At 42.6% G+C, this 23,264-nt stretch overlaps 2 protein-coding genes across 4 annotated transcripts in view; one reads left to right on the forward strand and one right to left on the reverse strand.

The window, feature by feature from the left end:
• LOC106790050 (serine hydrolase-like protein) overlaps positions 1-23,264 on the forward strand; it is a 40,317-nt gene that overhangs the window by 7,133 nt on the left and 9,920 nt on the right. The window lies entirely within an intron of this gene.
• Positions 1,045-22,410, reverse strand: LOC106790049 (uncharacterized protein YMR317W). Of its 2 annotated transcripts, none has more exons than XM_014754701.1 (6): positions 21,523-22,410; positions 17,564-18,008; positions 3,699-3,849; positions 3,369-3,634; positions 2,809-3,269; positions 1,045-2,729 (listed from the first exon to the last, which is right to left on the reverse strand). In XM_014754701.1, the coding sequence occupies exons 1-6, from the start codon at positions 21,606-21,608 to the stop codon at positions 2,216-2,218; spliced, it is 1,923 nt and encodes a 640-aa protein (XP_014610187.1). In that variant the 5' UTR covers positions 21,609-22,410; the 3' UTR covers positions 1,045-2,215. The 2 variants fall into 2 exon arrangements, with proteins under 2 accessions (XP_014610187.1, XP_014610186.1); XM_014754700.1 differs by having other exon boundaries at positions 17,564-18,011.

Genomic DNA, 23,264 nt, shown 5'->3' on the forward strand with positions numbered 1-23,264 from the left:
TAGCCAAGTGACCAATAAAAAGAACTTATTAACAAGTATATCAATGTGTGTGTATGGATATACATATTCGTGTAGACTTTTTTTTCCAGGGAAGGAGAATGCGTATGTCTCTTATTAATTGGTACAAATCTTATCGGATGTTAAAAACTTACGAGAGTGCATATTTTGATTCTCTATTTGTCGTCTTGTTTAAATCATTATTTTAGTAATTATTTTTCGTTTTCTCTCTTACACGCAGCAGACGCACACACAGACGCACACACGCAAATGCATTCTTCCCTCTTTCTCTCACTATAGTAATCATATAAATATCGAGAAAAAGAAATTAGAAATATACGCCTATTCGTACGAATGCGTTATCTATTTTTTCTTCTTCTTGTATTCGCAGGTATACCATAGAAAAAGAACGCAAATACGTATGTATTATATACGGACAGTATACGAGGTGTGTATTCATTAAAACAGTCACGAGCTCTTCTTTATACGGGCTAATAGAATTGATGATTATTTTTTTCGATGAACGTACGCCCGGAAATGAATTCGATATTCAACAATAGTCAATTTTCTTTTGTAATAACAAGTAGATATTTAGATACGTGTTAACTTGCACGCTTTTTCCTTACCTTCGATCAACTATGAACTATAAACGAATGCGTGCACATTTTAAAAAGAATTAACTTTGTATGTATACAAAAAACTGTACCGTCTCGCGAAGAGTAAGTATTATTATCGTAAAAAAGTCAACTTATGAACTAACAAACTGAATATATTTATCGAGAACTTTTCATCTTCGGACGTAAGTACATATAATTAATCGATTTTTTAAAGAAACAATTCTTTAGATTAGAATAAATATACAGCGCAGAGAATAATAATAATAATAATGATAGTAATAGTTATGATGATGATGATGATGCTGATGGTGGTGATAATAATAATAATAATTGTAAGTTTAATATATGAAAACTTTCGATATTATATATATAAAACAGTAATGTAACAATTAATTTACTGTAATTAATTATAAATTTTCTTATCCTTTTTTATTTTCATGGTTTTTCCGCTAAAGGAAAGAATTATCGAGAACCAATTGAAATTCTACAAGTTTAATTTCAATAAGTGTACGCGTGTTTGTTAAATTTACTTTAAATATATATCATTTGTCAATATATAACACAAATAAAAAAATGACACAATAAGTAATCGATAAACTCATAGATAGAATATAAAGTATTCGCTTAAAGGAAAATACTCGTCGTCGATCGAATGATCAATTCTAAAGCTATATCAATTTTCTTCTTTTCTCTCGGTCAAACGATTTCTATAAGCCCGTAAGAAACTTCATAGAAAATTTATATACACCCCGTATATATCATATAAATAGACGGTACGAGTCCTTACTTAACTAGAGACACTGCTGCAAATAGATACTCGTCTTAAATCTAAAAAAGAAAAAAAAAAACGAAATCCTCGTGTGTCCTTTTCTTCCCCGCACTAGCCCTCTCTCTTTTCTGCCTGCGCACGTAGACAAGTAAGCAGACGCAACATCCGCTCGTTCTATTACTAAGAAACAAGGAAGAGGGTTAACGGTAATCACGGGAAGGATATTTTTAAGGATCCTTCGAGATTCGGACGACGTAGAAACGAGGATAGAACAAAGTATATTTTAGAGTATGAACAAATAGAGAGAGAAAAAAAAACAAATAAAAAGAGAAGAGAAGAGAAGAGAAGAGAAGAGAAGAGAGACGATTCAACGACGAGGATTTCTTCTTCGATCTTTGCTCGATCTGGCCCTGTTGTAATATTATCAAAAAACGAATCTTGAATTTATCGTCGAGACGATGGCATACTACGAACCTCATTCTTAGGAACATACGTACGTTCGTTAGCGTCCAATTATGTAGGACTACGTACTACGATGAAGTCCTTCGTCGCGACCACATTATTAATTAATAGTAATAATATTAATAGAATGAATATGAATACGGTCATTAATTAATATGAATATGAATAAATGAATAATAATAATAATAATAATAATAAAGTTAAATCCGGTGACGAAGCACGCGTCCTTATTAAAACGCGAGAAAGTAAAGGAAAAAGGTCTATTTTCGAGGATAGGCTCGCGTCGCGTTCGAAGGTAATAATAAATTCATCTCGATGGAACGTGTATCAGTTTCGTTCAGTGCACGGTAGAACGCGCGAGTAGGGTGGATCACGAGTGTTTCACAACAATAACGCCGGGCCGTTGTTGGGCCTGTTGTTGAGCTTGGAACTGAAGGAAGTTGTTGACGTCGGTAGCGTGAAGAAGTCGTTGCTGCTGATGTTTCGTCGTCGTAACCGTAGTAGTAGCAGCAGAGGTAGTAGTAGTAGTTGTCGTCGTTGTCGACGACGACGTCGAACATGCCGTCGTTGCGTTTAACGAATTTTGACTTGCCGACGGTATCGTCGAACTACTTTGTTCTTTGCCCGTTAATTGTAAACTCGACGTCGAAGTCGAATTCGTAGAGGAACACTTGACGTTCGACGGGTTCTTCTTCATCGTAGACTTGTTCGTCAATGCCAATGGCTCGTTCGTCAATGCCAATGGTTCGTCGCTAAAAAGATGGTCACCTTCGAGATGGCGAATTGCCTCGACGATCGTTTCGAGATTTTGTCGGGACGTATTGGCGAGATAGAGCCTCGCTTGTGGGGTGCCATCGTCCAACGAGTTAGACGGCGATGGTAATCTACGAAGAAAACAAAGTTATTTGCAATGAAAAATACGATTTAATGATTTGTCTCGGGGATTGTTTTCCAATTGATTACCTTTCGACTTCGACTTTGGGTTCTGCCTTCATCGCAGCCTCGAGGACGCTTGGCAATCGTTGCGGTTCCGCGGGAGGCGAGAAAGGTCTGGTCGGACTGCTCGTGATATATTGCGGCGAAGCACTTTTAAAATCAGCATTCGATGAGCCATAAGTGACACGACTCGAGGAGGAAAAAGAATCAACAGTGGTTTGTTCCTCCAAACTCGCGAACACGGAATTCGGAGCGAAAGCGACGATTTTCGGACTGCTCGGTCTGGATTCCCCTTCTTTTATCAGTTCGTCGCTTGGTACCAAGTCACCGGGTTGAGGAGACAACGGAGGCGAGCTCGGTTCGGGACTCGACGTTTCTACCGTTTGAGTCGAGCCCACCGCGGGTAATGACATAACCGATACCACTTGCAATGCTGCAACAGCTTCTTCGGTTTCTTGATTCATGACGTTGTCCGTATGTTCGATTACCTGAATACAAAATAGAAAGATTATTATTAAGGTGAAACGGTGGGGGTGGCTGGCAGCACACCGGGCCGGCCGCCTTCAGCGCGAAGGCCTTATTATTACCTCGTGAGGTTGATACGCTATCAGCTGATTATCTCGGAATCTTTCCGGATACAGCTGACTCTGAATGGCTCTCATCTGCTTCTCCAAATGCAGTCTTGCGTGACGTTCTCTCTCCAACTGTCGTCTAAGTTCGACGACCTCGCTGCTGCTAACCACGGAATGGCCCTCCGTTGTCACCGTAATTACGGAAAGAGGCTCCGGGGACATACTGCCCAATCCTTCGTCGCCGCTCTCGCTTACGTGCACCGGTAAACTTACAACAACTCCTGAAACATAACGTACGTTTAAATATTTTCCAACTTGGAACTAACTCTAAATAGAATAACTTACCTTGATTATCAGGTTTACGCTTCTTTATAGGTAAATCACCACCTTCGTGTTGATTCACCAGTCGCTTCAATTGACAGTTTTGCGACAACAATTGTGTTTTCTCTTGCTCTAATTGGTAGATATATTCGGCAGTCTGTTGAAGTATCGCTGCCTGTAAAAAAAGAAATGACGAAAAATCAAAAAAGAAATATGTAATAATTATTTTCGCGCAGAATTACTTGGAAAAATCTAATTGGCAAACTCTCCGAATCCTCATATACCGCAATGCAATGCAATGTCTATAGTTTTATTATATACCATTTCATTAACCAAATTTATCTCTGTAGTCAAATTTCATTGGAAGGGAGAGGACGCTACGTGACCGCCATTGGCGATGAATCGAACGTAAAAAGACACGTGTACGTAGTAACGTAGTATATACCAAGGTACAGGTGTTTCTTACGCACTATTTACAACCTGTACCGGAGTACGTGGATAGGAAAGAAGGGAGACAGGAAGGGAGACAGGAAGGGAGACAGGAAGGGACTCTTCCTGTTTACGTGGAAGACGCTTCAAGGGTTTCCCCAGACGATAGCCTCTGGCGTAGAGTTAAATCGAACCTAGCGACGAATCGATGAAAATGGCTAAAGGGTCGAAAACGAAAAGGGCCAGTTGACACCGAATGGTAGGAAGATGGTAATGGAGAAAGGGTGCACGGCTAGCACCTGCCGACAGGTGGTTAACGAGAGCCAGATGTCGATACCGATGCTAAGTTATAACTTTTATAAATTTCGCTAAGATTCGATGTACATTCTCGCGTACATATTCGCGGCATAGAATTTGTAAACCGTGGGACCGGATTGAGAATCTATATTTCAAAGAAAACTAAAAACCACTTTCTACGGCATTAGATTGTAGAAAGGAAGCGGAGGGGGGCCTCGTTTCGAAGGAAGAACAGAAAATAAGAAAAAAACATCAGATTTAGCGAATATATCCCGAGGATATCGGGATGTATAAATGTGCCAAATATACTCTGCTCGATCAGAGTTACGACGCACGTGCCGAAATCTCGTTAGCACCGTTCCGCAAACGGGCCAAGGTCGTCCCGCGCTGCTTTCTGCGAAATCCGATCTTGGGCAGGACCGACGAGGAAAACTGTGAAAAACAAAAATTTGGGCACGAAGAAAAATAGGTTTGCGCTTGATACTTTTATCCCCAACAAATATTTCTACCTCGTGATACAGTTGGGATAAAATGTGTATAACAAAATGGAGACAGCACTCTCTTTCTGTTTTTTGTTCTTTTGGAAGAGAAACTACTCTCCCAGCAAGATCATTTCGTGTCGGGTTCTCGGAGAGCGACGCTCGCCTTCTTCTTGTTGCGCAAGCGATGGCGGCGGCGGCGGCGGCATTCCAAAGACCGGACACGACGTGCAAGACGAAGAGAACAAGATTTTCTTCTACGTACGGCTAACGCGATACCTCCTCCTTATTCTCATCAAAATTCTTTCTTTCTCCCGTAACGCTATTACTTAACGCCATCTTTTCATATCAAATAACAAATAATAGGTGATTTAATATGTATATTCGTAAGAAAAGGAGTATCTCTAGAAAAATACATTAAGTATTTAAGAAAAATCTATGAGTTATTGTCGTGTAATTACCGCCCGATTACGACGAGAGAAAAATTCGCGAAGGAAAATGCAGACACATAGGAAACAAATAAAATTTCGAATTTTAGAATTCCTCCAAAAAGGAGCTCGTAAACCTGTCATTTTCGCATAACACCGTGACTTGGTAATTATCCATAAACTCGAGCGTAGCGTTCTTCGTTCCATCTTCTTTTTCGCAAGAATACTTTTGCAATGCTCGTTAAAACTTCTTAAAAACTTGTGCTAAGTATTTTAGAATATAAATATGATACACAATGCAATTTGTAGGGGACAATTATTCGGTCAGAAAGATATAAGCGGAGCGTAAATTAGAAAAAGCCTAACGGCGATGATGCGGCATTCGAGAGAAAACCGCAATGTTGCGGTAATATGTCGAGAAAATTCCGCAGAGCATCTCTTCTTAACGAAGTAAATAGGACGAAAACTCGTAGAAACCCAAGGAATTGTGGATCTGTTAAGTTTTGTCAAATTTGTTCAAAGCCTTCGACGATTGAAATTGCATAATTTTGCCCAGCCAGTCTTCGTATGACAATATGTTTAATAACGACAAAGACAATAAAAGCGCGTAGACCTCGGGACCTTGGCCGTGATCGCGAACCACCGCGAATCATATGCAGTTGGCGTCGAATTGCACGCTATTATCGGAGAGACGTCGACTTTCTAAGATAAAGGAATTATTATCTCGATAGAATTTGTACTTGGAAAAAACGTGTAATGGTATTTCGTCGAGCAACCAATCGGATTCGATTACGCGTCGTCGTCGCGAGACGTAATAGAAGAAAGGCGTCTGTCTCGTAGACGAACCAACCGTTATTGCTTAATTTCCTTAGTTTTCTTTAGCTTATCTAGGCGCGCGTCGCCTACAAGAGCCGACAAGACGCATTTCGAGGAAGAAACCGAACTCGAATTCTATCCCCGACTGGAATTTTCTTATCGGTAGGCTCGCCGCGCTCCAGTTTTATTTCATCTCATTTATTAAAAGTTCATTGAATTTGAACTTTCTATACTATGAAATAATAAGTCTTGTGGATGGGAAATCGAGATGGGAAAGAGAAGGACAAGGACAACGGAGCTGGAGAACGTGCTCGTCGTTTCTCGGCGAAGCAGAGTCAGTGGACTCGTCAACGACCCTGACCTTGCCTCCTCTCGGACAAGGACAGCGAGAGAACCAGCAATGCGAGAGCCAGCAATGCGAGAGCCAGCAATGCGCGACGATGCCTAGAACCTCCTCTTCCGCCACTAGAACCACTTCCGAATTTCAAAAACGTACGAACAAAGTGGACTCTTGCATTCGGTCACTTTCTTCTAAAGAAAAAACCAACTTAAATATCCGATCCGGCCGGGATCTCGACATTTGTGGAACGAATTGTGTTCGCAAACCGAGCTCCATTGCTATTTCCAAAACATCCTACCGTATATGTTTTCAAACAAATTGAACAAAATGACGAGAAAAATCAGCTACTTGGACGAATCGGAAGACAGTTTCTCGAGGTACTACCGAAGAAAAAAAGCAAATGCGATTGCCCGAGAAAAGGAATGTATTTTTGTTGGACGATGTAATTCGAGCTCGATGCGATCAATGTTCTCCAGGCACGAAAATTCCAGGGTTGCTCGCAACATCGTGCCGCGCCCTAGTGGCAAACGAAAGCGTGCCAACTTGGAATTTGTACTTGGATCGAAAAACTACCAACCAGAAACTACCACTTTGCGGTAGAATTATGCTCTTGCGAAAACAAAAAACAAACTTTCCTTTTCCATTATTTATATGCAAATAATGCTTTTTTCTTATTCGAAAAATTATCCAAGAGACCTTACGACCAGACAATGGATCTTTTCCAATCAAATGACTTCTTCTATTATAACTGGAACGAGCAGAAAATAGTCAGGATGTTTGAAACGAAACGCAACTAGTCATAGAATAGTAATGCGAATACGGGGAAAAGAGAGAGGAAAAGAGAGAGGAAAAGAGAGAGGAAATGTCGTCGGCCTCGCCCTCGAAAGGCACGCCAACCAAGATCAAAATTGAAAGAAGGAGATTCTTTGTTTTTCTTCTATTAAGTAGTTAAGTATGGAAAGACATAGATAAACTCTTAATATACTTTCAACTGAATATATTTCAACTTTTATAGTAGAGAACACATTTCGATCTATCTCTCTCGTCGCGAGTAAGAATAAACTCGCGAATCGAAATTGTATGGAAACATAATCGGGGGTGGTCCCCGACAAACCGAGGATGCATCTTGGTGATTGTTTTATAAAATCGTCTCTAATGCAAAAAGGTTAAATGAAATAAATCAGTCTAATTGGAATACTCTATTTAGGAGTTGACAAAAGTTTAGAAAGCTTGAGGGTAGGATGGGTGGCGTTGCATTCGAAGATTCGTCGATAACGAGAGAAGAGTGGGCGACGGACGGGAGAAGTACGTTCCTCTCGTGGAATGGTACTCTGCAGACGTAGTAGGGGGAGGAGCAGTAGTAAAAGCTGGAAGGTGGGGTGGGCGGGTAGCATCGATAGTACTATAAAAGGTGATAGTAGTAGGTGCTTGTAATTCTCCCGAGTGGGAGGAGGAGTACGCGCACACACAGATCTTGCTTCTTTGGCAAGAGTTTCTCTAATGAATGGTTGTGATCGTCGCCGTCGTCGATACGGGGCAACGCCCTGTCAGCCAGTTGACTCGAATGGACTATAAGAGCTCCAGTCGAAAACGTTCAAAAGACACATTTTCATTCAAATAGCTCGCTCGCTCTCTATCTCTTCCTAACATACTTGACTCGATGCATTCTGCGAGATACGTAGATGGTGGCTTGGCTTGGGAAGAGAATAAAGAGGGACCACCCAAATTTTCGATAGAAGAAATTGGAATAGAGAATACAATTGGCGTTGTTACATATCGGAGCTGTGTCAGAAGTGATGCATTCGAGATCGGAGAATATATCTCCTAATAGGCCACGCTACTAAATTAAAGAAAAATCATGCACACATTCTCTCGAGAATGTAAAATCGAGTTTCCGCGGTAAAACAGTAAAAGTGTGACGTCACGCCCAGCTCATGTGGCACTTTGGTAGGGAGAGTACGAAATGAGAGAGCACCTGGCGAAGGCGCTGCAGTCGCGTAGTAATAGTAGTAGTAGTAGTAATAGTAGGAGTAATAGTAGAAGTAGGAGGAGGAGGAGGAGGAGTAGTAGGGAGTAGTAATGTAGTAAGGGGCGTCGCGTCGCCCGGGCGAGTGGAATAATATCGATCGACGAGGGCTCCCTTTATTCCCAAAGAACCACCACGCAAACGATGACGTCACGCGCACCGTCAGCTGCTACTCCCTGCGAGTGATCCTGTGAACCTTTTCCTCCTCTGCTGCTTTTCCGCCCTTTCCAGAGATGATAGGTCGCAAGGGGCTTCGTCGATCGCGCGCTTCTATTCAAAACCGACAAATTCTCTATACAACACTCTCTACAAATTATCCTTCCAGTTGCATACTCGATTCTATAGCGCAAAGTCATTTTATGCACTAACGGAGGAAGAGAGAACATTTCTAACTATTATTTCAAACATGGCACTAAAAGAGAATAGGGCAAGAAGAAGGGTGGTATATGATTTATGTTGGAAAAAATGTTCACTCCGCAACGAAGTCTATCTTGTTCCGGAAAAGCGCGCGTAACGCGAAGGCGAAGGCGAGGGCGAGTGAGGGGGCGGGGGCGGGGGCGGGGGCAGAAGCGGGGGCGGGAGCCTAGGTAATGGCGGATCCGCCGAGGACGCGGTGCGGCCATTTTGATCTCCGCGAGAGACAGGAAGCTGGCACTACGATACGTTGTGTGCGCGTACTTGTCTACCGCCGACCGGAAGTTGAGCCAGACGAAGATAGCAACTCCTCTCCTACGGGAGTCATTGTCTCTAGTACAGTGGTTTTCAAAGTGTCCTCCAACGCAAGGAGGATGCGTCAGAGTTTGCTCGCGTTGTAAGATAAATGACGTTACAACTCTGTTGTGTAAATGTTTGGATCGGGTTTGAAAACCACTGCGCAGCGACGCTAGGAATTCGTTGCACTCGTTGTGCCCTTCCGCCTAGGCGTACTATTGCACATTGACGCGACGCGGCGCTAGGTAGTAGAACTTTGCTTTCACGCTTTCAACTTATGCGACCGCGCGAAAAGTCCATTCACCGATAGAGCAGGGAGCGCATTTGTTAAAGGCGGCACATTAACGGACCTCGCCCACCGACGAACGCATCCATCCAGGACTACTTTTAAATTGTTCCTTATGTTGCATTAGCCATTCGATGATTATATCTTTTAATTGTCTAATGACATAAAAAGGCATAAAAGATTCTTTTTATATATGAAAATAAAATGCATCGCGGTCAGGCGACTGTTCTTTCTGCTTCCTGTGACGCGTACCGTCACATCGTCGTCGTCGTCGTCGTCGTCGTCGTCGTCGTCGTCGTCGTACTTGGATCGAACGAGAAAAAAAGAAAGGAGACGAGATACTCGTCGACTTGCCTGGTACCGACAGACACTGACTCTGTTTCCTTCACGCGAGCATGCACCACCTATCTATGCAGATATTCGCAGCATACGACGCAGGCAGACGGACCGCGAAGCGCGCACGGATTTCACCATCATCGATGGCCACCACCATTACGAGATCTATATATTTTACCAAAATTTATTCACAAATGTATAACTCGTCTTTTGTCATCGCGTTCGAGGTAAAATTATGAATACTGTAAGTTGCCGTCAAACTTGTATATACAGCAGTGGAAAAGCTCGATTTGCAAGCATAATTCAAATTTTGTTTTGCATTTCTCGAGGAACACTCGCCAAGCAAGGCAAGATCGATTGCCGAACATCCCCCCACCCCCTAGAGTTGAAAAATATTTCGAGGAAAAAGAATTTTCCCCTTTCCGATCGTTTGACGAACGAGGTTTACCTTGTTCGCATTCCATCTAACCTCGTCGCGCGTGCAATTTACATAGACTCTTTGCGTAGATTGAAAAAGTAATGAAACTTTTTTTCCCGTTGCATTGTTGGGAAGAAAGTTAAGAGTTCCTCTTGTACCTCGATAATAAAGCACGAAGAAAGCTTTAGCATATACTACGTATGTGCGTAACTATGTCTACACATATGCGCACAATCCTCTAGCACGACTATAAGGTGAGTTTACGTTACGCAAAGGAAAAGAGAGAAGGGAGTTGGATTGCTCGCGCGAGCATGACCCGCGCAACGTTCCACTCTTCGAATGCCACGTTGGATCCTCGTCGCTTGAACGTGTGTGTGTATGTGTGAGAGAGAATAAAATAGAAAATGACTTTGTTATAGCCTTCTGCATACCTACGTCATGCGACGATGCTAAAAATAATATTGCATTGAATGTACGAAGGGGACGTGTATACGTGGACGAAAAAAGACAACACATCTCGGATGAGATTTTGGTGAAGAAGATTTTTGTCAACGTAATATCCCTCCCCCCCCCCTCCATACGAATTTGATTTCCTCGACTTCCGGTAGTTTATCGTCGTCGCCCGCCCCGTTGGTGGGGGAGTATTCATCTGGTACATGGCCATAATAGAAATTGCACGGTGGCTCCTCGCGATATTGGATGATGGCCAGCAGCGAGGGAAAGGGTTAAAGTCAAAGTTACGAGTACGAAGAGCGCGCGTTATTCGTTTATACGTCGCTCCTAACTCTTTGCTTCCTGTAAAAAAAACATTCGTCTCGCATATCTAATTGTTTCTCATTCAAATAATCTAACAAAGTTATTTCATTTCCATTTCTATTAGCCTTCGACGAGTAGCCATGTCGTTTATAAATTGGCCTCCGGCGAGCTTTTTCGAGTTTTTTCGTGTTTTTCATAAATTAGACAATGAATATTATAAAAGAAGACGTCGTTTACGCGCAAATGCGCAAATATGAGAGATCTATTGAAATCCTTCCCGTGAAGTGTCTGAAAGAGACTTTGCCTTTCGACCGTTTGAAATATAATATATCGGAGTGAAACTCGATAACAGATCGCCTGAAAATAACGTACTTGGCCTGCTATACGATCTCCTCTATTTTTCTTTTTTATTTTATAAACTATCCTTAACCATGAGAAACTCGAATATGCTTCTTTCCCTATAGGCTCTCTCTCCCTCTCGTTCTGTGCCTTTCTTCCTTCTCAAAAATAAACAAAGATAAGTGAAACAAGCGAAAAAGACGAGGATATATGTTGATTTATATAATCTATACGACGGCAAAAGGTTGGGAAAAAATGATTAAGCAATATCTCGCAAACGTCATTAATAATAATTGCATTAATAATCGGACAGAACGTTAACGACATCGTAATTACGGGTCGCAGTTGATTATAATTGTCTTTAGACGTAAAACGTGTTCGTGCTAATACTACATACTTAATTATGATCGATGGCGAGGGTACGGCTACGTACGCGTGTACCTACTATTTGCGCATTCGCAAGTATGCGGGGTCCTTCGCGGGACCCTTCGCAGGGCCCTCCCCTCCTACTGAGGTGCGTGCTCTCCTATTCCAATTAAGGATAAAACTGAAACCGCTGAAATCTTTAGCGAAGGACGAAATGATAATAATTTATCTATAATCCAATTATAGAATATATGTTAAATAAAGTAAATGACTAATGGATGATATAGAACTGACGTAATAGATCAGCTTGCGGCGGCAGAGGGTCCACCACCACACCACGTTGTATGGCGTAATAGGGAGGCTTAAGGTGGCTGACCAGCCGAGAGGAGCTTGCTTACGCAATTCTTGACGTTTACGCTGGCTAACCGGCTTTGCCTAATCTAACGACTAGTTTATTACTCTCAACTACTCTTTACACTACTTTTAACAAAATTTCGATAGACAATGTATAAATGATGAAATTTGAATCGGTCGTAAGCCGTGGCCATGATCAAGGATACCTAAAATGAGCATTTCGACAGTTGTATCATCTATGAAACTTCTTGGAAGAGCTTAAAGAACGTTTTTGGGAAAATTGTTTACCCTTTAAGGTATACGAAGCACTCGACGCGAAGGAACCATTCATTTCGAATCCAATTAAAAAGATGGCGATCCAATTAAAACGTCGCTGGGTAGGCACATAGTAGGACGAGGACAGAAGGCTACAAGACAACGAGGGAAATGCAGAGTGGAGTCAAATTTTCATTAACGAGAAAGTGTGCTCGGTCTGCCTTGCGCACGCGCGCGCTTACACGTACGTGGACTTTACTCGAATCGAGTGGGGATTATAAGCGTCGATCAGCGGTTCTCCCTATGCAATTGTGTTATTATCGAACAACGATAAAGGACAATTATTAGGAATACCTTCTAATTGCTACAGTAGAAAAATAACGCTATCTCGTTGAAAGTCGAAAATATATAATATGGTAATACGTAATATGAATAATGGTATAGGAAGGTAAGGGCCTCGAAGGGAAATTTGAGAACAACTGGTGGTGGTATCGGGCGTCATCCGGTCCGCTTGTACTACTACTCGAGATAAAAGTGGGGGTTAAAACTAGCGCATGCCGTGTACAAAGTCGCGACTACGCAACATACTTGCGATGCGTACTACGCCGCTTCGTCTCCGAAAGAACAGGTCGTCGACTCGTATCACGACTCACTGACACGATTTTCCCATTCTTTCTTTCTCCCTTTCGCACGAATAATTACCGATTCATTAATTAACTCTCAATATCGTTCATAGTTTCGATCAATTTCCAGACCGACCGTCGAAATTCGTCGTTCCTCACGAAATTCTCTCTAGTATTGCTGAACACAATATAGCAGAGAAATGTTAAACGCCAGTAAGGGGTGTCGTTGAACGATAGGAAAACGGCACAAGTAGTTGCAGCACCAGCAGACGACTCGAGTCCTGACCACGAGATATTACAAATATTCCAAAACGTTCTAAATATTCGTAACTAATGCTATGAATCGTTGCTTCGATAACGTAGAATACGTATTTTCTCTACTACGACGCGTATATTAGTTACATTTAAATGATGCTTATTTCAAAAAGAAATGGGAGAGAAAAATATTTCTGATAGTAAGAAGTTGTTGAAGGAGGATAATTATTCGATATACCACAGGACACGTACCCTTTTTTACTATCTTTTTTCATATAACATATTTGCTAATGCTAAATACATTTTGCTCGTCTCTCTTTTTTTTTCTTTTCCAAGCTCCTCCCTACTCATCCCTTTTGATATCGCCAAGCTAGCTAGCCAGCCTGCCAGCCGCCACCATCTACACCGCCTCTTCTTTCACCTCCAACATCGTACACATTCGTAACCATGGCGATATTGATCGAGGTAGCGAGCAAGCAGGCACGCAGGAAAGCAAGCAGGCAAACAGCCAGAGAAGCAGGCTAGTCGGTTGCTCGCTTGGTTCCTTCAAGTCAACCAGAAACTGCCAGAGTTTGACAGATCCCGATCATAGGCACCGATCAAAACTAGTCTTAATACATGCGTTAATAAAACTATATTATCGGTTGTTGTGAAAATTTGCTCGATGGCTTGGAGGAACGAAGATCATTTCTTTGGCTACTTTATAAAACTTTGAGAAATAAGGCGCGCAGACAAATTAATCGATAAATCAGAAGAGATAATCCTAGCTAGTATCTCGAGGCGTTTTCATGAATACAATTTTGCTCGATTTTCCGCGCGAGTAACATGCGTCGTCGTCCTCCTTATATATGCATGATAGAATAGATCTACTTCAGAAGAACTACGTACATTTTAATATCAAAACGATATTAAAAAGACCTCTTAAGATCTAGGGATCTCGGGATTAATCCGCCACTGACAATGAGTAACATGCGCGCTCGCACGTACGCACGCACACACACACGTACTTAGGCAAAAAAAAGAAAAAGAGAGACGATCGCGGAGGCGCAATAGTCACAAGTATGCACACCCACTCGAACTGCATCCATTCATAAAAGTGGCGAAAGGCCGTAGCTGGGTTGGTTGGTTGACTGGCTCGCTACTGACGGCCTCGGCTGCTACGCATCGACGAACACGCGTGCATATGTATGCGGCATGTAAGAGAGAGAAAGAGAGATACATATGTAAATACGTACGTAATGCACTAACAATAAGAGAAAGAGAGAGAAATTGTGTGCTAATGGCCGATCGCTATCGATGCGCATAACCCGTCGTAGTAGATTGAAACGGGCTTCCCACGAAATTGCGTGCACGCACACACGAGTTCTTATTGCGAGAACGCTTCTCGACTTATTGAATCAGCTGACTTTGAAATTTCTCTATTGAAACTACCCACGATATAGAACGAATGCTATGGAGATCCCTTTGGAGAGACGACGAGTTTACCACAATAGCTACGTCAGTATCATCGAGCAAAGCGAAGACAAAGATAGTGTAAGAGCAAGACGGAGAGAAAGCAGACTCGAGTAAAGTCGCGTAAGGTTGAGGTTGGGATTAAGTAAAGTTAGATCGAGCTGGTAGACGACTAAGGCCTCAAAATAGCGCAGCACTCACTGTCTGGCTATGTGGCTGACTGACTATGTGTCTTTCTCTTATGTTAGTTGCAACCGGCATCGGTCAACAAGAGGTAGGACAGCGAGCTTCCACAGCCGCCGCCGAAACCTTCGTCATCCTTTGACTCAGATTACTCGATTTTCTTCCTTCCTAGCACACTTCCCTTTTTCCATTTCTGCAACCGCTAGCGCATTCAGCGCTGCATCAGCAGTTAAAAGATGAATCATTGCCATTTCTTCCGTTCTATTCCCAAGTATTCAAAGTCTAATCGACATTCCAAAGGTTATTTTCTATTCCTCCTACTGTTATAATATATTGCATTCTTCAACATACTTCTACTTATACGAATATGTAAAAGACTTGTACACATTTTTAAATGAGATAAAAAAAGAAAATTCCCTTTCTATTAATACTTGAAGCCAGCAACATTTATAAGTCACGCCCGCGCGATGATCGTATCTAATAATTGCTAACAGGAAGAGAGATATGGAGAGAGAGAGAGAGAGAGAGAGAGAGAGAGAGAGAGAGAGAGAGAGAGAGACGCAATAGGCGATAAGCACGAACGTGTACTCGCGAACGTACGTACGACCATGACCCAAATTTAAGCTTCCTCTCTTCTCTTCTTCTTTCATCCTACGCGTTCGATTCATTAAAAATTTGCGGAAGCTTTCGCGCAAAGTGGAACAAATCGGATACTTCGATAAAATATATACTCCTGTAATCCCATGCAACTTGTAACATGTATATACCTATCGTAGAAATCATACTATTACTTTTACATATCATTTTTGTCGATAGAAAAATATAAATAAAGACAATAGTGATTACGAATCTTATCATAGAAAGATTTAATCTGTAGAGACTTGCCAAGTGCGAGTGGATTCCTTCAAGTGAGGAATTCGGAAAAAAGAAAGGCAAGAATGTGAGAAAGGGCAAAAATAGGAGAAGAAGGCACGTTCCGCTTCGTTTCTAAGAGTTGATGCGGATGTATGTATATATAGCAGCGTATCATTAAGTCCGCACGTGAGGAAACTTGGCGCCGCGAAAGCTGGGAGCGCGTGTTACGCTACGCTACTCTCTCTCTCTCTTAAAAAAGAAAAAAAAGAAGCCAGCAATGCAACACAATCGAGCCAAGTCTTATCTCCTTACGTACAGCCCTCCCATCCTTCTCGCATTAGGCTGAAAACATTTCGTCAACCCGTCGTCGTTTATTGGACTCAGAATTTTTCATCCTATCCATGTATACTTTTTTTTCAAGTAAAATTACAAAAGATTTCATTTGTTCCTACGGCAAGAATCGTACTTTGTAGAGATTTTCAGAAGGTGTTATAGGAAAGTTTAGACTGGCTCGTAACTTTAATTTGAGCACAATAAGTATAGGTAAGTAAGTAGGTGAGGTACGCGTAGTAGACTGTCGCCGCGTTACACGTGGAACTCTCGGTAGTACTGAAAGCAACGAAGAAGTAGTCGTGAAACAAGAAAGGCGTACTTTTGTTTTATTTCTGTCTGGAAGGAAAATGGGTCGGGTCGAGGCGCGCTTCTCTTCTCCTCCTCGCTTGGAGAAACGACCACCGCCGTCGCTGCCGTTTCGCTCCCGTCAAAGGTCTTTCGACGAGTACGTACAAAAGTATAAACCTTGACGCCGAAAAAACGAAAGCAAGGAAAAAGGAACCGATCCCACGCTAGAATTACATTTTCCCACCAAAGAGAAATATAATTTTATGCAAGAAAATATGTAATATATATGATATATAAAATGACCAACCACGTTCAACCTTAACTTTAACCTTAACTTTAACCTTAACTTCAACCAACAACAGCATAAATATGCAACGAAGTATTGTATTGTCTCTAAGATGAATAATGCATTATGAATTGAACAAATGCAACATCATATCTTTTTTATTCTACCATTTGATCTCTTCTTTACTATTACACGTGGCTTATTAAAAAAATAACAGGTGACCAGAGGCAAAAAAAAAACAACGACAACAATAACAATGATGATGATGATGATGATGATGATGATGATGATGATGATGATATACTTATCAAACATTATGTGTACGAAAGTATATATTTTGTTTAAATAGAAACACCATTGATCGGTGGAAGGCTATTCGAGATCTTGCTTCTCATGCAGTATCTTCCTCTCCAAACAAAGTGTTTCAATGAAATGATGAGTTATGTGCATACAATTCGAACGAACGAACGAAGCGAAAAAGGGGCTCTTAGAGGGTGTAAAAAAATAATAAAAAAAATATTTTAAAGATAGAGAGGAATAGAAGAACTCGTTCGGTGCTAAGTAGTACAAGTTACAGATTGTATAGATTACTGATCGATATAGAGACTTCCTCCAGCACAGATAACATATTGGAGGAAGTATTACATTATTCTCATAAGGGCACAACTAAAGGGTAAAATCAAGATATCGTCCCTATAAATAAATCGATCCGATCGTTGTTTTATATCAGATGAAAAGATTCTAATACGATGAATGATACCATCCGAAGAGTCTTGTCTTGGATCTTGAATCGGTCTAATCAACGATACGATATTGATGGAATCAAAATATCTAGTTTACGTTATAAACTGTGGTCATCGAAAAAATAAAGTTTTCAGATAGAGGCGTTGTTGATAGAGTTTGACTGTAGACAAGGGTACCTGAAATTTCGACGAATGCATTAGAGTTTGCAAGGGAAAAGCAATTGAATTCGCTTACCTTGGAAAGTTTCTCGCCCTCGTGATGCGGCAGCAACGTCCTAAGAGATTGGAAACCGGCGTTGATGCTCTGCATGCGACGTCGCTCGTTGCTATTGGCGATTTCTCGCCGTATCCGCTTTTCCTGCTCCATGTGGCTACGTGGCGTGACACGTCCAACAACGTTATTACCATTCAAAGCAACGTTTTGTCCTCCTCCTCCTCCTCCTCCACCACCTCCAACACTACCACCAGCACCAGCACCAGCACCAGCACCAGCAGCACCACTAACAACACCAATACCACCGACACCACCAGAACCGACACCACCAACAGCACCTCCTCCTAGGCGACGACCTGCTGCTACCGCGTTGCTACTCTTCGATTGTTGTCGTTGTTGCTGATTATCTGTGGCCTCGACGGCCGCCGTTATACTCGTCACCGAGCTCTCCTCCACTTTCTCGATGCTACTGCAATCAAACGTATACGCTATAATAATCAGAGTTATATAGAATGAACATTATGCAATAATATAATATTTGAAACTTATTAAGAAACGACACGTGCAACGTAGGGCACCACCATGGGCCAGCCATTAGTTTTTAACGAGACATTCCAAAAACAATACTCTAAAATATGAATGAATAAAATATAGATTAGATTCGCGTAGCAGCCGTATCTAAAAAGTGAAACTCGTAGAAATGTGTAAAGGCAAGCTTCCATTCGCTATTAATATACACACGCGCGTGTCAAGAGTTATGTACGTATAGGTAGGCAATCGGTCACAATCAAAGAGACATACTTATATACATGTATGCATGACGATATAGAGATAGAGAAAGAGAGAATCGTGGCTCGTAGTGGTAAATCGTGGATCGTTGCTGACGATATACGACGTTTGACTATCTCTCTCTTTCTCTTACCCTGGGCTCGCGTGAGTCACCAACAGCTGATGGCTGGCGCCACTCAGCTGGTTGTTACCGGTGCCCGAGCGTCGCTATCTCCAACCGTAGCGATCAGCTGCAAGCGAGGGAGAGAGATGTCGTCTACGGTAGCTCTAGACGAACGAAACAACGAAAAGAACCTTTGCACCATATACAGGGTGTCTGTCTCCCTCCGTGACCGGTCATTCTCGCGCAAATGTCAAATAAACTCTAACAAACAATCCTATCCGTATACTTTCGATTACTCTATCTAGATCTAATCGTTCTTTATCAATAACGATTGATAATACCCAGATATATCTCGATTAGCTGCAACGATGTATTTTTGTCGACTGCTAATTTCGATTAGGGATAATTGGAAAATTTGTTGGGCCCCTTGCAGCATTGCAGCAGTTCTGGGGCCCTGATGGAACGCGCGACGCGATTCAAGAATGAGGATGAAGAAATCGGGAAGGACCGAGCATATATTTAGAAATTTCCGATAGGCGCCACGTCGAGTCATTTGTGCTACGTCTCTCTACGTTTTCTTCTTCTTCCTCAACCCTTTCATTACTTACACCATTTCCATATAATAGGGCAATCGCCTAAAAGTTAGTTAACCTCCTCTGGTGTTCTCTTCGACTTCGAAATGCAGGACAATATATATATGGAGCGTGAGAGGTCAATAAAGAAATCATTGTTGTCTGGGGGTAAAATTATACAATCAAATTACACATTCGTATTTTTCACGCGAATCCTCTTCCAAATAATTAAATAAGACTTTTTCGCAATCTACATACTTGGTTTTTGCAGCCGTAGCAAAATATCTACGACCCTAACATGCTTAATACTCTGTACAAAATATATGTCCCGTAACGAGATAGCGACGTGTTATGCAGTTACGTCAGAATTTGCGACAGGTGTTAAGCCCATTCCTAGACGAGGCCGGAAAAGTGCAAAATGAATGCGGTGCAACTGCGGGTTCAACGGCGTATGCAACGACTGGTGCAACGGACTGGTGCAACGACGCGACGATACGTCGTATGCGTGTACGAACCACTAACAAGTCGACACCCCTACACAATATCGAAAAGAACAAAATATCGATTATATTATAGTTGTACATTCATTACGCAACTTTTACGTGATTCTCGGGAAATGATGATTTACCAAGTAGGATATATTTATGCGTGCATCGATTCTATTAATTACGCATAATACTAAAATAAATGTAATATTATGGCGTGCGATATTCGATACTGTCATACACCATATTTCGTTAAAAGTTCTTCCCTACCAGTCCCCTTATTTGCAACACTATTTTATCTTTTAAAGTGTAACAGGACGAGGATTCGTTTCGACTTGTTTAGGGTAAGGGGTAGGGTAGGGGCTTTCTAGAGGGAAGAAAAATAAGCCTTAAATTACTAAGTATTTGCGAATGTTCTTAATGATTTAGACAAGAATAGAAGTATATTTTTGCTCTCTCGCGTTATTTTTCATGGCTATCATCGTAAACGTTACGCGATCATTTATGATTCATCTTTTGTCGCAAGAACGCTTTCGCTGACCACGAGCATCGCGCGACGATGTCAAACATATGTAAACAAGGAATCGAGCTGCTGATGCACGATATGTGCTTCGAGTTATTTATAAAAGTCGATTATTGTGTAAGAAACGCGGCTTTTACGTAACGCGGCGGTGGCGGCTGATCTCTGTCTATTCTTCCGTCTATCCTTCCGTCTATCCTTCCGTCTATCCTTCCGTCTGTTGCCCGCTGGCTATCTCTTCTATTTTCCTTTTTCCACGAGATAAAAGGGACTATTCTAGTTTGTCTGGTCACCAAAATTTATCGTGACCTGTGCAAAGTGAACAAAATAAAAAAGGAAAACGGCAATAAATTTTCTTTTCACTGAAACAGAAAACGCCCACGCGCACAAACTTAGCAATGATGTAAAAGAATGGGCATTTAAAGATAGTAAGAAAAAACGTTGGAGAAATTAAAGCAACGTTGAAACAAATTACATGTTCGCAAAGGACATTTAAATATAGAATCAATGGCGGGAGACGGGGCCTGGGGCGGGGGGCTAGGTATAAAAAAGAAACAGGTTGTAAAATTAATTCGTAGAAAGAAGTGAATCGCGTATCAGGTGAACGTAATTCATAAAGTATACAGGTATATCGAAATCTGAAAGAAAAAAAAGGAAGCGAGCGAGAGAGAGAAGAAAAACAATCGACCGTCGACTGTCCGCGCCATACTTGTTTGGGCGTGAACCCATGGCCGGCGTACAAATTCACGTCGCTTTCTCGTCAGTGAGTGTATACGAGTGCGCTCGTTCACTCGAAATTTGTAAAACATAAAAAACGGGACGAATACAAAAAATAGAAGGAGAGGACAAGATATGATGGAAGAGAGGAAAAAGAATGAAGGGAGGGGCCCGCGAAGGAAAGGAGGAAAGAAAGAGAAGGCTAATAGGTCGCAAGCGAGAGAGAGAGACGTCGCAGGAACGTCGCAGGAACGTCGCAAGTTAAAACACCGGCCGGCGCGGCCGGCCGGCCGGCTTCAAACAGCTGGTCATCGAGGACGGTAAACTGTTGGCTTTGCTAGAGAAGGCAATCGCGAACGGAGCCGATAAGCGTCGTTCGAAGATACCTTGTCGTCCGCCAAACGGAATAACGAAAGAAAAAGAAAGAGAGGAGAGGGAGAAAGAAACAAACTACAGGAACTTCTCGCGATAGAGACGCGTCACGCATTATATGTCCAGAGGCAGAAGGAGAGAAAGAGAGAACCGGCGATCTGGTAGTGGGAGAAAAGAAGGAAAAAGGAGGGGAAGACGGATTGGCTAAGAGGTTCGGCAAAGAAGAACAGCCGATGGAAGGGCTGGGACGTAACTAGAAAGAGAGAGAGAGAGAGAGAGAGAGAGAAAGAAAGCGCGCCAACGTGTGCGTCCCTTCTTTCTCTTTCGCTCTCTGAAGAATGTTCCCCCCCCCCAAAGACAACTATATTGCATCGATTAGAGCGAGAAAGGAATGTCTTGAATAAAATAGTGTTTGCACTCACCCGCAGAGTTCAACCTCGTGTTCTTCGGTATCCGCCTCGACGATTTCTTCAAGCAAAATCCGATCGTCAGTAGTAAAAACTGACATATCTTGAAGCGCACCGAGAATCCCGGTCCGCGACTCAACAAGCTCCCAGCAGCAGCCGCCGTTGTCGCGGTAGACGCGAGAAAACGTCGCTTCCGCCTCTTCTTCTTCTTCCTCCTCCTCCTCCACCGCCACCTCCGCCACCTCCTCCTCCGCCTCCTCCTCCTCCACCTCCTCGACCTCCGCCTCCTCTTCTTCTTCTTCTTCTTCCTCCTCTCGCACGACGACACACTCCACTACGGACCGGAAAGAAAGAACGCGCGCGCGCGCGCACGCTCTCCTTGACACGGCGGCGAATTGTTACGCGTTAATGTCTACGCGTGATACGCGACAGACAAGAATACGCTCTTTTTTTTCTCCCTAGAAGCCCCCTTTCTCTCAGTCTTTTTATACGTTCTTGATGTTGGCGAAGGAAATTGAACGGATAAAAGGAAAATGTCGAAACGTCGATGATAAAATACGAAGAAGCGAGCGATCACAACTGTAGCGGCAATGCACTGATATATTCCACCATTGAAATAGTCACTACGACGGAGGACGCGCGCGATACGCTAACACACAACGGCCGAACGCGTTTTGTAATGGCGATCTTTGGCGGGAAACAGCTGAGGGCCCCCACGACGCGTGCGAATTACTCCGCCGTTGCCGCCGCCACCGCCGCCGCTAGTTCAGGGCCGTTCGTAAACGCCGGCCACGCCGAGCACCCTGTACCACGATATCTTCTCGCCGGGCTTCTTCTTCTTTCAATTTTTCCACTTTTCTATTATTACATGTCTTGATTCTTTCCCTCTTCCTTTTTTATCGAATTCGTCAAATAATTTTTACTAATTAAAAATGTTTCCAAGTATCTCGGAAAGGTAAAAAAAAAAAAAAACGTCGATAGTAGGTAGGTATGTATTAATTGTCTGCATTCAATAGCGGCTTTTTTTTTTATCGTGGTCGCATCATCTAATGTCGGTAACATTTAACTCTTTCATTCCGACATGTCGCACAACGTACTACTACCCTTTCACCAAAACACACCGGCTGAAGCATGCTGCTGCAACTGGAGGAAAGAAACTCTTTTACGCTTGGCCTCGCGATATGTCAAGGACACGACAAAATTGCATATCGAAAACGACACACCTTCCCGTACGAAAGCTGCATCAACAACTTGTGAACCAACTAAGCAACGCATTGACGAGCGTGCGTGAGACTCGAGACGATTACGTCACCCTTTGAAAATCTAGTCTCTCTCTCTCTCTCTCTCTCTCGTTCTCTCGTAATACGCATACACATTCTCCCTCGTTTCTCGAAAAGTTCGATGGCCCGTGCACGGGGCGATTTGCGCGCTTCGCGCTACCCTGATATTGAAGACCCTTACTTCGGACCAATCCGAAGGTAGCTCGTCTCTCCTCTTCTTTTATTTCCTTTCTTTCCCTCTCTCTCTCTCTCTCTGGCGCGCAAGACTAAAGGTTGGCGCCGCGCACCCCGTGTTCGCGTCTTCATTCCTTTCCTATCGTCATTCGGCCTTTACCATTAGTCAAATTCTTCGATCGTCCGACGGGAACTATTTTCGCGTCGCGTAGCTTTACGCTAAAGGAATGATACGGCCGCGCGGGAAACATCTGCCAGCTGGCGATGACTCCGCCCATAGAGTACGCCACTATCCCCACCCCG

The sequence above is a fragment of the Polistes canadensis genome, unplaced genomic scaffold (assembly GCF_001313835.1).
Source record: "Polistes canadensis isolate GaletaPanama2010 unplaced genomic scaffold, ASM131383v1 scaffold_211, whole genome shotgun sequence".
Lineage (NCBI taxonomy): Eukaryota > Metazoa > Arthropoda > Insecta > Hymenoptera > Vespidae > Polistes > Polistes canadensis.

What these genes read in the sequence shown, in the direction of transcription:
- LOC106790049 (XM_014754700.1), bottom strand. Translation starts at nt 21,608, where the DNA reads ATGTCAGTTTTTACTACTGACGATCGGATTTTGCTTGAAGAAATCGTC. An exon ending in TAGCGTATCAACCTCACGAG is followed by an intron (nt 3,270 to 3,368) that starts GTAATAATAAGG and finishes TTTTGTATTCAG; the next exon opens with GTAATCGAACATACGGACAA. An exon ending in CCCAAAGTCGAAGTCGAAAG is followed by an intron (nt 2,730 to 2,808) that starts GTAATCAATTGG and finishes TTTTCTTCGTAG; the next exon opens with ATTACCATCGCCGTCTAACT.